The sequence below is a fragment of the Mycteria americana genome, chromosome 4, assembly GCF_035582795.1.
Source record: "Mycteria americana isolate JAX WOST 10 ecotype Jacksonville Zoo and Gardens chromosome 4, USCA_MyAme_1.0, whole genome shotgun sequence".
In the NCBI taxonomy this organism is placed as follows: Eukaryota; Metazoa; Chordata; class Aves; order Ciconiiformes; family Ciconiidae; genus Mycteria; species Mycteria americana.
The window spans coordinates 21408578-21421136 of NC_134368.1; the positions used below are offsets into that span (position 1 = coordinate 21408578).

The 12559-nt window shown below is 37.4% G+C and overlaps 1 protein-coding gene across 1 annotated transcript; it reads left to right on the forward strand.

The window, feature by feature from the left end:
- The first annotated feature begins 70 nt into the window (after window positions 1-70).
- Window positions 71-11788, forward strand: ZCCHC4 (zinc finger CCHC-type containing 4). Its single transcript, XM_075499865.1, has 13 exons — window positions 71-233; window positions 540-658; window positions 2019-2101; window positions 2816-3091; window positions 3605-3685; window positions 3998-4070; window positions 5631-5781; window positions 6278-6378; window positions 7603-7724; window positions 8356-8431; window positions 8946-8997; window positions 9758-9902; window positions 11568-11788. Exons 1-13 carry the CDS (start codon window positions 122-124, stop codon window positions 11689-11691), a joined length of 1515 nt encoding a protein of 504 aa, XP_075355980.1. The 5' UTR covers window positions 71-121; the 3' UTR covers window positions 11692-11788.
- Window positions 11789-12559: the final 771 nt, after the last annotated feature.

Sequence of the window (12559 nt, forward strand, 5' to 3'; positions counted from 1 at the left end):
GCGGTGGGGCCGCCGCACCGCTGGGGGGCGCCGCAGCGCCCGCTGCCCCGCTCCTGCCTTACGGTGCCGGCGGCGACGGTGCCCTACGGGTGGCGAGGGCTGCCGGGAAGGAGGCGGTGGCATGGCGGCCGGCGGGGCGGGTGACCCGGAGGGGTTGTGCGGTCCGGAGCGGCCGGGGGCGGGCGGGCTGGCCCTGCTTGGCCTGGCGCCCAGCGCTCCCAGCTGTCCGCACGGTGAGCCGGGCGGTGAGGCGGCCGGTCGGGTGGGATGGGGGTGTGGGCCCCGGCGAGGGGAGGAGCGGGGGCTCTGACGGGCCTGACTGAGGTGGCCGCAGTTCCCGGCGGGTGGGGGGTTTGACACCTGCCTGGGCGTCTCTGTTGCTCGTCTCCAGCTGCTTTCTCGGCTCCCCTGCGAGGGGTTGTGTTTTACAGCGGCCTTTGTTAATGCTTTATTCTGGAAGCTTGACGCTTGCAGTGGAGGCATTAGAACAGATCTGCTGGCGTCCCGTGTGTCATCATATAATTAAGTTTGTCCTTTAGGTCCTGCTCTTCTGTTCGTAAAGACCAGCCAAGGAAAAGAGGAAGGGAGAAGGTTTTATGCGTGTTCAGCTTGTAGGGATAGAAAAGACTGTAACTTTTTCCAGTGGGAAAATGAGAAGGTAAGAGAGTGTTGCTTAAGACTATGGTAAATATTGGGGATTTTCTTTCTCTATTTAACAGAAAATTGAACAAAAAAGTATATTTTGTTCTGGCACCTGTGGCAATTGCTGTTTTGTAAACTTTGTCTAATAGTTTATATTTAGTGGAGCACTTATTTCTGTCAGAAGAACCTGTTTCAAGCGTAACTTTCAAGGAAGCCTGTGTACATTCAGAGCAAAACTGGCATTTGTTACTGTATTACCAAAACACTTAGGAATTCAAGTTAGGAAGTTTGCCAATATTATGCAATGTTGAACAAAATAGGATGGTTCTGATCCCAAGATGTCCTCGTCTTCCATGATTCAGACAGAGAAAAATCTGGTGGATACAGGCAAACAATGGGATATACAGAATAGTGAGGTAGTGGGGATCAGTGTGATGCTCAGTAGTCTCGGAACATCTGCAACAATTTCTCCTTGTCTAAAGAACTTTGGTCAGATAATTGTAGGGTAACAAAATTGGGATTGACACGTATTCACAGAAAGCTTGCTGCCTTTTTAGCCCACTACATTTTGTGTTACTTTTCTGTTTCCTAAATGAGTGTCTTGTGTTGTGGTCATTGTCCAGCAGGTTGGCAGGCTGGGATTTAATCGGGTTCGTACGCATTTCATTGCTGTGCTGGTTACTACTGAAAAGTTGTGTAAAGGGAAAATGAAGTGGTTAATCACTCAGTTGTGTAGACTTAAATGGTATTCCTAGTGAAATTTCGTTTGGAATGTCACTTGTATCATGGCATCTTTTGTTCTACTGACTTTTACTGACTCCCCCTTAAAACAAATCAGTTCTTAAGTTTTGCACAAATGTCTTGAAACTGTTAATTGTGAAACCATTAAGTATGTTTTGTGGGGACAAAGTAGAAGACTCAGAGAAGAGCTGTCATGCTTTTAAAATAATCACACACAAAAGACTTGGGCAACATTTCCACTGTCATCAGTTGTGCAGGATCAGTTCATAGTTCTTGAGAGGGCATGCAACTGCTGGCATGCATTAATGGAAAGTATACCTCTTTCTATCTTGATCATAATCATGTTTTGAGTTTTCCCATGAGTATTACATGTGGTAGAAGAATGAAATGCTTCTATTTATTTATTTTTTGCAGTTTAAATTCACAGTGAGAGACTCATGTTGTTATGCAGCATGCCTCTGTGCTGCAGTCATGCTTGTTCTGAAACAACAATCCGAAGAATGTGATAATTTTTCTATGCAGAGTAGCTAAAGCATGAGACCTTTGATGCACCCTTTTTGTTCAATATTGAGATTTAATCTATGATACAGAGCGATATCTGTTCATTTTGTAACTTTTTATATACATTATTACAGGTGTCAGAAACTAGGCTTGCAGCACGTGAAGAATATAATAGAAATCATCAGCCTTCTTTTACACATGGACAGAATGTGGAAAGGTATTATTATGTATATTTTCTTCAGTAAAAATCAAGTAATGCAAGTTTAGGTATTCTGAATGTAGAGATAATATTTCAGGATTCTTTAAACTATGAAAACATGCCAGAGGGATTTGGAAAAATAAGAACTGATTAACTGCAATGGGAAAATAGCATGAAACATCTAATTAGAGCATGGTATTTTCAACCCAGGAACTGTATCTTTTTTTTTTTTTTTTTTTGGTATGTGTAGTTCTTCTTACGTTAGTGCTCATAATGTGCTAACAACAGGTTAGTAGCAGTTTCGGTTAAAAAGATTATTCGTGACTTTAGTGTGCAAAAGTAACAGGCTTAACACTGTGAAAAGAAGCAAAGGTAACACAGCAACAAATAATCTTCGAGTTTTGTGTATAAGCATAGAAGACTGCTTGCTGGTACTTGATACAGAGTCTTCACTCTGTAATCCAGTTATTTTATGAGGACTCTCAATATATTTGGCCCGCGTATTATATGCTTGCTTTCAGGGGAGGCTTTTTCAAAGTGTCCTTTGAATATTTTTTCATAAATATTACGTCATTCACATGTAGATAGTGGAGTTTTGCAAAAGCAGCTTAAACTACATTGCCTGTTTAAATTGAACTCTTACAAAATATGAAACCCCCTTCATAGCTCCCCTTCATATCTTTTATAGAGGCATTTTCAAAGTTTGTTCCCTATTGTCTTTTGTATTTAAAGGTATAAGAATTTTGTTCTGCTGCCATTATCAAAGAGGAGGTTTTGCCAGGAATGCCAGCAATTGCTATTGCCAGCTGAATGGGAAGAACACTCAGATCACCAGTTCCTGTGTGATATCTCCACTGCCCAGTTAAAAAGTCCCAGTCAACTTCTGTATCCACTGGAGAATAAAAAAACAAATGCACAGTATTTATTTGCAGACAGAAGTTGCCAGTTCCTACTGGATCTTATTATTGATTTAGGATTCAGACGAGTGCTCTCTGTTGGAACACCCAGGTACGTCTGAGAATTGTTACGCTTTCAAAGAATATTTCTGTCTCAAAACTGTGCAGCTTACTAACAGTTAAATTATCAAGGATTCTCCCATAATAGAGGTTCACTATGCTTTAATTGGTTGGGATTATCCAAGCATCTAGTGGGGTCTTGCTTTGAGCTCATAAGGTACAGGAGAAGACTGTAGTTGCACTGCAAATAACACACACGCACACATATACACTTTAAATGTCTTGCTTTGTTTCTTACAGAAATGACGATGAGTTTCTTTGTTTATGTTTGGGTTTTTTTGTTCATGGTGATCCAGTAGGCTCCACTGACTTTTCATCTTTTAAGACTAACATATTTTTCTAACTTTGAATATTAGCCAAATGGAATCATCCAAATTCAGATTACTCCATTTTCTCTATCTGTTTGGTTTTAGGTTTAGTAAAGTACCAGGCATTCTTGTCTTGCAAGATAATTTTCGAAGCCAATGATTATGTGTTAAATTTCTTTGCTCCAATTATACTTCAGGCTTCATGAAATGATCCAGTCAAAAGCATCACAAGAAGAAGATTTCAGGGTTAGAAGCCTTCTGCTAGATATTGATTTCAGGTAGGTTTTGATAAACGTTTATCTGTCTGAAGAGTATGTACAAAGATTTGTGTTCTTACTGCTTTAAAAGATAAGTTCGTGGTTGTCTTCCCTTTCCTGCCTCTGCATCTCTGTTCCTGCACACATACACAGATGACATCCAGTTTATGAGAAAAGTAATTATACTTAGTAATTCCCAGTACTGGTATGTGTTGTCAGTAATCAGAAACCAAAGATGTTGTTTTTCTTAAGGCCTTGTTTTCACTGTAAATGCTCCTTAGGGCAGGCAAGAAGTTGTTTCTGTTTTTCTACTACTTAAAACTTATTTTACAGGTATTCACAGTTTTACACAGAAGATGAATTCTGCCACTACAACATGTTTAATCATTATTTTTTTGGTGGAGAGGTAAGGCCAAGTATTTCTTGAGTGCTTTGTAAAGAAGTACATGTTGTTGATGCAGAATTTTGTAAGAAAGTCATGGCTAGTCTAGTAGAAATCATGAGATATCATGAGATAAAAATAGTCAACAGTAGTGGAAATCAAAGAATAACAGTGCCTCTTCGTAATTATCTCCCACTTGATTCAAATATAAAGTTGCCTATTAAATTTATGCTAACCAACGTTACTTACACACCTTAACTGCTGCTTTTATTCAAATGACAATTTGGTGTGAGTTGTAGTGTTATATAAGTATATATTAGTCCTGTTCTTGCGTTGCTACAACAGAATTGATTGTTTTATTCCCAGCCTTTACAAGCCCAATGTATGCCATGGGACTTGTTTACTGGTACTTGAGGTGGGAGGGAAGAGGAGGTTTCCCTGCTTTATCCCAGACAAGCAAGATCAAAAGGTTAACCTTGTTGTCATAAAATGAGGTTGAATTAGTGTTGTGGTTAAAAAAAAAATGCTGAATTTCTTGTTTCTTTTTAAATGTCACATTACGTGCTTAATTTTGAGTTCATTAGGAAACCTGTAGCTGCAGTAGGACATTTATGGTAGCTTTGTACAGAGAACCACAGTGTAATTAAATTCCAAACATTAATTTCAAACATTTATCCCGATAGTATACTCACTCTTCGCTCTTCCCCTGTCATTCTTAGTAAGCCATGACTGATTTGCATAAACATGTTTATTGTAATACCTTTCACACTCTGTAGATGATTTTCAGATTTTTTCCATTCTAAAGCCTAGTTTTGAATGGGATCTTGAAAATAAAAAGAATCATCCAGAATGAAATGGGAGGCTGGTCTGGAAGCCTTACCTTTGAATTTTTTTATCCATTACTGTATTCAAGTTTTGTATTTTTCAGTTAAAACAAAAGACTGTTCATCTGCATTATAAATACTGTAGTGTTCTTTTCAAGGTGTGAAATGTATTTAAGGAGTGAATCGCAGCACTTTTGAATGCATATTAGTGTTAAAAATCTGGTTTTGGAATGCGATAGAATCTAAGTAATAGACGAGAGAACACTGCAAGATGGCAGTGAATACATACTTTTAACGTTTCCTTTAATAATAGAGTCCAGGTTAGATTGCTAAAATTTGAACACTATATTTTTATAACCAGTTGAACCAGTTTTCAGTGGACTGAATTTTTTCCTGTTTCTTTGATAATGCTTTAAGGATTAAAACTAAAGTTCAAGGGCATGAATAAAATGTATTCTGAGCCTGAATTCTGTTTTCTTGCTATGAATAACATCTTTTTTCCAAGTTAAATGTAGTACCCTTGGGAAGAAGACTATCTCGGGAAGCTTGAACTGCATCTGCCCTTGATACTTTATCTCTAACTGAATAGGGCACTTGTTTTTTTTTTAAATGCTACCCAAGAGGACATTCACCTCCACAAGAGGAAATAACTTCCATCTTCAAAGTTGAAACTTCTAAAACAATCATTTTTGTTGCTGAATACAATATTTTTACAGCTCTTGAATCTATGTTTCTGGAAATTAACCTCTGTTTCTTACAGGCTGCACGTGAAACTTGTAGGAAATTCTTGTATCAAGACAATGGTGAAAGAGTCATTATGGTAACTGATCCCCCATTTGGAGGTTTAGTGGAAGCACTGGCTTCTAGTTTTAAAAAACTGATGGCAATGTGGAAGGAGACAGAAAAAGAAGGTATGTATTACAACCACGTAGGTGGATTGAGCCATAACATCGCTGTAAGAAAAAGTACCTATTTAAACATCTGTGATTCTTGCTACTCAGGTGAACACACTCGTGTTATAATTTCTAAAGTTGAACTACCATATGTCTAATATACTGTCCTGATACTCTTTGTTTGATAATACCCAGTTCTCTAAGTCTCTCTTAAAAATTTTTACAAATTGTTTAAAAATCTATTTTGCAATTAAAATGGACTTTAAAGGTAGAAGAATAAGCTATCAAACCAATACCATTTCTTACCAATGTAGGCAGGTGACAAGAGTTGTCAGTTAAGAGGAGCATGCAGCTCCACATATGTAAAATATACCAAAACTTTCTGTCACCTAAAGGAACTAGTTCTTATGCCCAGCATGACATACATACATATGTTTATGTATTTACAGTAAATTTTTCATACTTCATGTACCTTGTTTTTCTTTAACGTACATCTAAGTCTTTTCATTACTAGGTCAAAACAACCAAGAGATGCCCATGTTCTGGATATTTCCATACTTCTTTGAGTCTCGTATTCTGGAATTTTTCCCAAGCTTCAGTATGATGGATTACCAGGTATAACTGAAGCCAGTGAATCTGCTAAATTTCAGTCATGTGCAATGTGAACAGGAATATGAATGAAAGCAGATACAGTGGTAGCACTTGTCTGTATATGGCCTGCCTTCTTGAACTTTAATTTTGACTGCATTGGAGGCACTGCAAACCCTGTCGTGCTCATCATGTGAAGCCCAGATTCTGTATTTGTACTAGTCATGCCTTTGATAACTTTGTCACACTCCTGCAGTTCATTATGTCTCTTTAACTCATCTATCATCTGTCCATTAACTCATGTCTTCTGCAAGGTTTTCAGTGTGACAAAATTTGCACTAATTTCAACAGGTGCCTATTGCAGAGGTGCGAGGTAACTTGAAGAGTGTTTAATTTTTCCCTGATGTTGAAATGTCAGTAGCTTGGTGGGTAATGCCCAGCCTTGGTCAAGAAAAAAAATTAAGGTCTTTCGTCTCCAAAACTACTGGGACCAGAGCAGAATTACAACAATGGAAATTTTTTGAATTATGTAATAAATGAAGTTGTCAGTGATAAAGCAATAATCTGGCATCAGCTTCTCTAATATTGTATCCATGAGTGACTTTTGAGAAATCAATCATGGGTATTCATGATATTAAAGTTTTATTTTCTCCTATAACAACTCTGCATAAAGTTTGACATGGGTGTTCTGGACAACATGTTTGTATCTTGTAGAATGGAAATTTGTGGAATAAAATTGGAAACTCGTGCTAGGCTAGACTCTGCATTCCTGCTAGTGTTCAGAGATGAGATTTTTTGTGACAAGTCTCTGAAGGCAGTGCTGGAAAAAGCAGTGCTGATTGGATTTGCAACTTTGTAATTATTCTGAGATAGGTTAAGATGCATGTCAACTCTTGTACTGCCAGATAGACCAAACAGTATAGTTCTATTTTTTTTAATGGGTTGCTCTTCTGTAGAACGAACAACTGCAATGTTATCTCGGATATCCCATGCAAAGGAGCAAAAGACAAGTGCTACCAAAATGTTGGGAACTTAGTTTCCTGAGTCTAGCCTGATATTATGGTTGCACAAATTTAAAAATAAACCAGACAAAATACTTGCTGTAGAATTCGTAATCTAATTTGGGGTTAGAGTCTTTTATATAAAAATGAAAATTTTCTAAGGTGTATATAAAGATAATAAATATGTAAATGTTCTGCCTATGCTTAGCATTCAGTTTAAGACTCTTTTTCTATGGTGTTATTTTTCTAGGTAGACTATGATAATCATGCACTTTATAAACATGGCAAGACAGGTCGTAGACAGTCCCCTGTCCGCATCTTCACAAACCTCACCCCAAGTATGATTGTACTTCCTGTAGAAGAGGGTTATAGGTAAGATGTGTTAACGCTCAAGTGACTGAAAGAGTCTGTTTGTTCTTAATTAGGGCATAAAGTCTCTTAAAAGACTTTGGGATGGTGCTGTTCAGTATTGTCATGCCTAACTTTTGGATGCCAGGCTCAAGAGCACATTTCTTTGTCTCATTCTAAGCTCACATGTTCTATAAACAATGTATAGGAGAGCTGGGCACCTAAAAAGACGTTTACATTTTCCAGTGTGGAATGATGAGATTCCTCAGCTAGTCCATAGGAAATGTTGTGTATGTGTACGAGAGACAGAGATTTACAGCTATCCCTTATAATCAGCTTGATTGAGACAGTAGTTAATAAAATGAACACTAAGAGAAGCATCAAGGACAAAGGAATGAATGGATTTGGTTTGATTTACTGCTGATGGTGTTGCTAATTTGAATTCAAGCACCTGTATTTTACTATTTGGATGTACTATGTCTAAATGATTATGAGGCTCTGGGCCTAAGTGGTGATTTTATGTGTCAAAAACATCACCTTTAATTTAGCAAAGTGATTTTGCAATCCTTATATTTATTGTTGAGCTTGTATAAAATTAATTTATATTGCTTCATGAGCAAATAGTGGACCAGTACATTTATAATTTTTTTTCCAGGTTTTGTGCTATATGTCAGCGGTATGTTAGTTCTGGTAACCAGCACTGTGAGATATGTGATTCCTGTACGTCAAAAGTAAGTATTTTGACTTCTTTCTGGATGGCAGTTTTAGCAGTAGTCAAATAATAACTTCTGTGATATTTGCTCTGGTAAAAACGTATTCTGATACTGATTTCCTTGGGAAACACCAAACAGTTCAATTTTGTAGACTTACTATTAACTTCACAGGACATCATTCATAACCCACTGGGAGTTAATTTCTCTTTCCCCAATTCCTTTGTGTTGGAAAGAGGACAGGAAAAGTTTACTACTCGCTACTTACACCATACCTTATTCATCAGCGGTCTGTTGACACATACGTTTCTTCTTATTTTTCAGAAGTTGTAGAACTTGCTAATTTCAAAATGCAGCTGTTTTGCTGCAGTTGCCACAGATTCTCAGGACTGTTGTTTTTAAGTTACAGTCCTTCCTACAGAGGACCTTTTTCTGTAAATAATAAGGACCGTACATCAGTAGTTCAGTTTTAAGATAGAATCAGTGTTTTTTTTAAAACAAACAAACAAACAATGCATTTATTCATCTTTTGTAGGATGGTAGACGATGGAAACATTGTGTTCTTTGCAAAAAATGTGTAAAACCCTGTAAGTACAGAAAAATACTTTTCTAAATAAAAGTACACATACTGTTTAAGCTATTGTCCAAAGAAACTGAGATGACAAACTGGAAGAGAAAATATTCTGTAAAAGAAATAAAATGTAATCATTCAGAAGACATACAGTAAAGGAAAAATCTCAGTTTCACATGAGTTGCCATTAGATAACTTAGGTATATTTGCAGTGTGTGGAAATGTGATAAATTCTTGTCTAGGCATCCTAAATCCCAGTTATATTTGTTATGGGAAAACTGAAATATTTTGATTTGTCATATAAGTGTTTCCTGATTTTGTAAACTTTTTCATTAGAATTTTATAAACAAATAGGCAATTACTAAAACATTTGAGAGGGTGTGATCAAGTTATGTTTCATACACAAATGCTGTTGTATTTATAGCTATGTTTAAATAGCTGAAGCACTCATTTTTTGTTACTGATACAGAAATCGCAGTTTGTAAGTCCATTTTAACATCTGGACTATTTTTCATGTTAAGATCACATACCAGATAATAGTTCTAATGGCAAAATAATTCAGTTATATTGAAATAGTTACACAGTATATCTACTGAAGAAGTACCTGGCTGCCTTATGAAATGTGGTGAGGGACCAGAAACAGACTATATCCATCTCTGTAAAACTAAAACAAAATGAAAAACCTGGTAATATGGCCTATATTTATTTAAAGCTTAGTTTCAGAATGATCATTCTAAACTGTTTCAAGATCATAAATCATGTTACTTATTTTGCAGCTTGGTTTCACTGTAACAATTGCAACTGCTGTGCTCTTCAAAACCACAGTTGTGAGAAGACTGACGCTGGCTGTTTTGTCTGTGGCAAGGCAGGTCACAAACGCAGTACCTGTCCCAGTCTCTCCCACACCAGAACAGCTTGCCAGTAAGTGTGATATTGCATTAATATAATAAAAGGTAGCATTCAGATGAGATTAGATCTCTTTTCATGGAAATTATTTAGAAAAATAATTTCTGTCTTTGGGTGCTGTCGTCAGCTTTCACTATTGTCCACTTGCTGTATTGCTGGGGAGGATTGCTGAAGGAGGATATGATAAAGGCAGGTCACTTACTCTGGCTCCCAATTCTTTAACTGTAGCTTTTCTTTCAAAACTGATTTATATGGATCCCAAACTTGGTGAATGGTGCATGGGATAGCTCTGTCAAGAAGATTCAAAATTAAAGGAATGAAACACTTTTATCCCCTTCAGATTCCTCATGAAAGGGCAGTAAAAACAGTCACTGCACTGTTTTTGTTGCTTGATGCCTCATTTGCTTTGTTGTGGCATCTTTTTCTTTTTTGCATCTGGTATTTCAGGTGCTCTCTGTAGTATGGTCTAAATCTCCACTATGTAAGATCTTTAATAAAGAGGGGCACATTAAGTTCTTTTATTCTACCATGATTGTGCTTCTGTAACATACATAAGCACGTACTTGTATGTATCAAAAGACAAAAAAATAGTGTGTGATGGTCTTCAGATGGAACTAACTGAAAAGAGGAGAGGGGATTTGCTAAAAGATGATCCAGCAGTTGGCTCAGTCTTTCCAGTTCGGGATAGGTGGCCCATACTTCTGTAACTTCCTCTCCAGAGTCTGTGGATTTGTTTGTGATTCTTGACTTGAATGGATGTAACAGTGGAAATGCAAATTTTCCCTCCCAAAAGATGTACCTCTGTTGCGTAGTGAGATTCAGATAGTTAACCTCTTGGTTAACAAGAGAGTCACCAGATGCCTGCTGAATGGTAGAGGGCTACAGGTGTGTTGCTTCATGTCCTGCTATGACACTAACCGGAGTTTTGGTTATGGAGTATTAGAGCTAAAATGTAGAAATATTTCATTTTACATTTCTCTCTTAAAAATTTCCTCCCTTAACTTTTTTTCTTCTTTGCTTAGAAAAGTAAAAAGGATACTAAAAGAAATTCATGAAACCTCATCTGTTTCTTCTGTCAAGTATATACTGTACCAGAATGGTTTAGTCCTTTCAGGCCTTCAGTTAATTCTTTTGCTGATTTATTACAGAAGATAACTTAGGTTTCTTCTTCTAATAAAAACATCTGTATGTTTTATTTGGTAAAATTATTCAGTGTTTTGTGTTGTGAAATACATCTTTTGTCAGAGACAGAAAACAATCCACTTGCTAGTTATATTTAGGTCCTGTATTATTTGCAGGAGTCTTCATAATGTTGTTAAACTTTATGTACTTTCTTCTAAGCCTTTTTATTATATATTCATGCATTATATATTGAGCATGAAAGTCCGTATGTGTGGTTTTTATTCTTGGTCAGTGGCATTTCTTAAGTTTTCTACATCTGTTTAAAGGTAAATGCTGAATAAGTGCATAAATGAAAAATAATTAATGGCAATAAAGTGGACAAACAGTTCTAGGAAGATTAAATGTCTTAACATTGTAAGACGGAATGTTCCTTGTACTTTTTGTGACAGTACTTCTGAGTTCATGTACTTACATGGACAGATTATTTAAAATACCAGCAAATGTAGAAGTATGTTTTCCATTTTATTCTAATCTGTATCTTCCTTTTTTGCTTTACAGAGCTGACAAAAAGCAAAGGCAGAAAACTCTAAAGAGGGTAAAGATGAGGATCTGTAAAAGATCAGTTATGAAGCATGCTATATTCTCCAGGAAGAAAGTAAAGAATAAGAAAAAAAAGGTGTGACTTTGCTTGCTGATACATAGTTACTAATTTTTTTATGGCCTTTGATTCCTTTCTCTGAAAATGTTAATATTAACATCCAAAATAAAACCTGATTGAATGAAAAGTGACAGTTCTTTTATTTTACATCACTAATGGCACAAAAAGAAAAAAAGCTAAGTAAACCACACTTACCATGTATTTGTACAGTGTAACAATTTTGGATTAGCTCTTTGTCTGGTTTAATGGGAGTCTGAAGCCAAGGGAGGAGTGCCACTGAGAGGTGAGGTGTTAGTGGATGCCGTGGTCTTGTGGGGGACTTGGGGCAAGGGAGGAAGTGAGATTAGGTGAGGGGAAGGCACAAATTCTTAGGAATCCAAGCTCTGTTAGTTCCAGTCCCCTCGCAGTATGGGTTTGGGGATTTTTACTTTATTTTCTCTCCAAATGGAGAAAAGCCTAAGAACAAAAAATTAAAATGTACTTCAGAAGCTTAGTAAGTGGAAGAAGTGACCTCGTAAGGATACTTAAATTTAAACTACTTCCACCAGTTAAATTTATAAAAATCATTCGTTTTAATATTTTGGATTGTCACTGCTGACAGAGGTGGGTTACATTGTAAAAATGGGAATTGAACGTTGGTGTATAAGCATAAGAAAAATGAAGGTTTGTATTGCAGTAGGAGGGGATGATACTTCTGCGCTGTGTCACAGCCTTGACCCCGTTGTTACTTACACTGAAATTAAAGCAGCATTACTTGGAGCATGTCCGCAGCTTTGCTTTGCACTGCAGGTAGGCCAGGCTGGGCCTTCCCCGGCACTAGCTGTCAAACGCGGCCACCCCCAGCTGGGGCCGGGCCCCCGCAAGGAGCACCACCGCCAGCCCGGGCCCCCGC

What these genes read in the sequence shown, in the direction of transcription:
- ZCCHC4 (XM_075499865.1), top strand. Translation starts at nt 122, where the DNA reads ATGGCGGCCGGCGGGGCGGGTGACCCGGAGGGGTTGTGCGGTCCGGAG. An exon ending in CCTGTAGAAGAGGGTTATAG is followed by an intron (nt 7,725 to 8,355) that starts GTAAGATGTGTT and finishes TTTTTTTTCCAG; the next exon opens with GTTTTGTGCTATATGTCAGC. An exon ending in GTGATTCCTGTACGTCAAAA is followed by an intron (nt 8,432 to 8,945) that starts GTAAGTATTTTG and finishes CATCTTTTGTAG; the next exon opens with GATGGTAGACGATGGAAACA.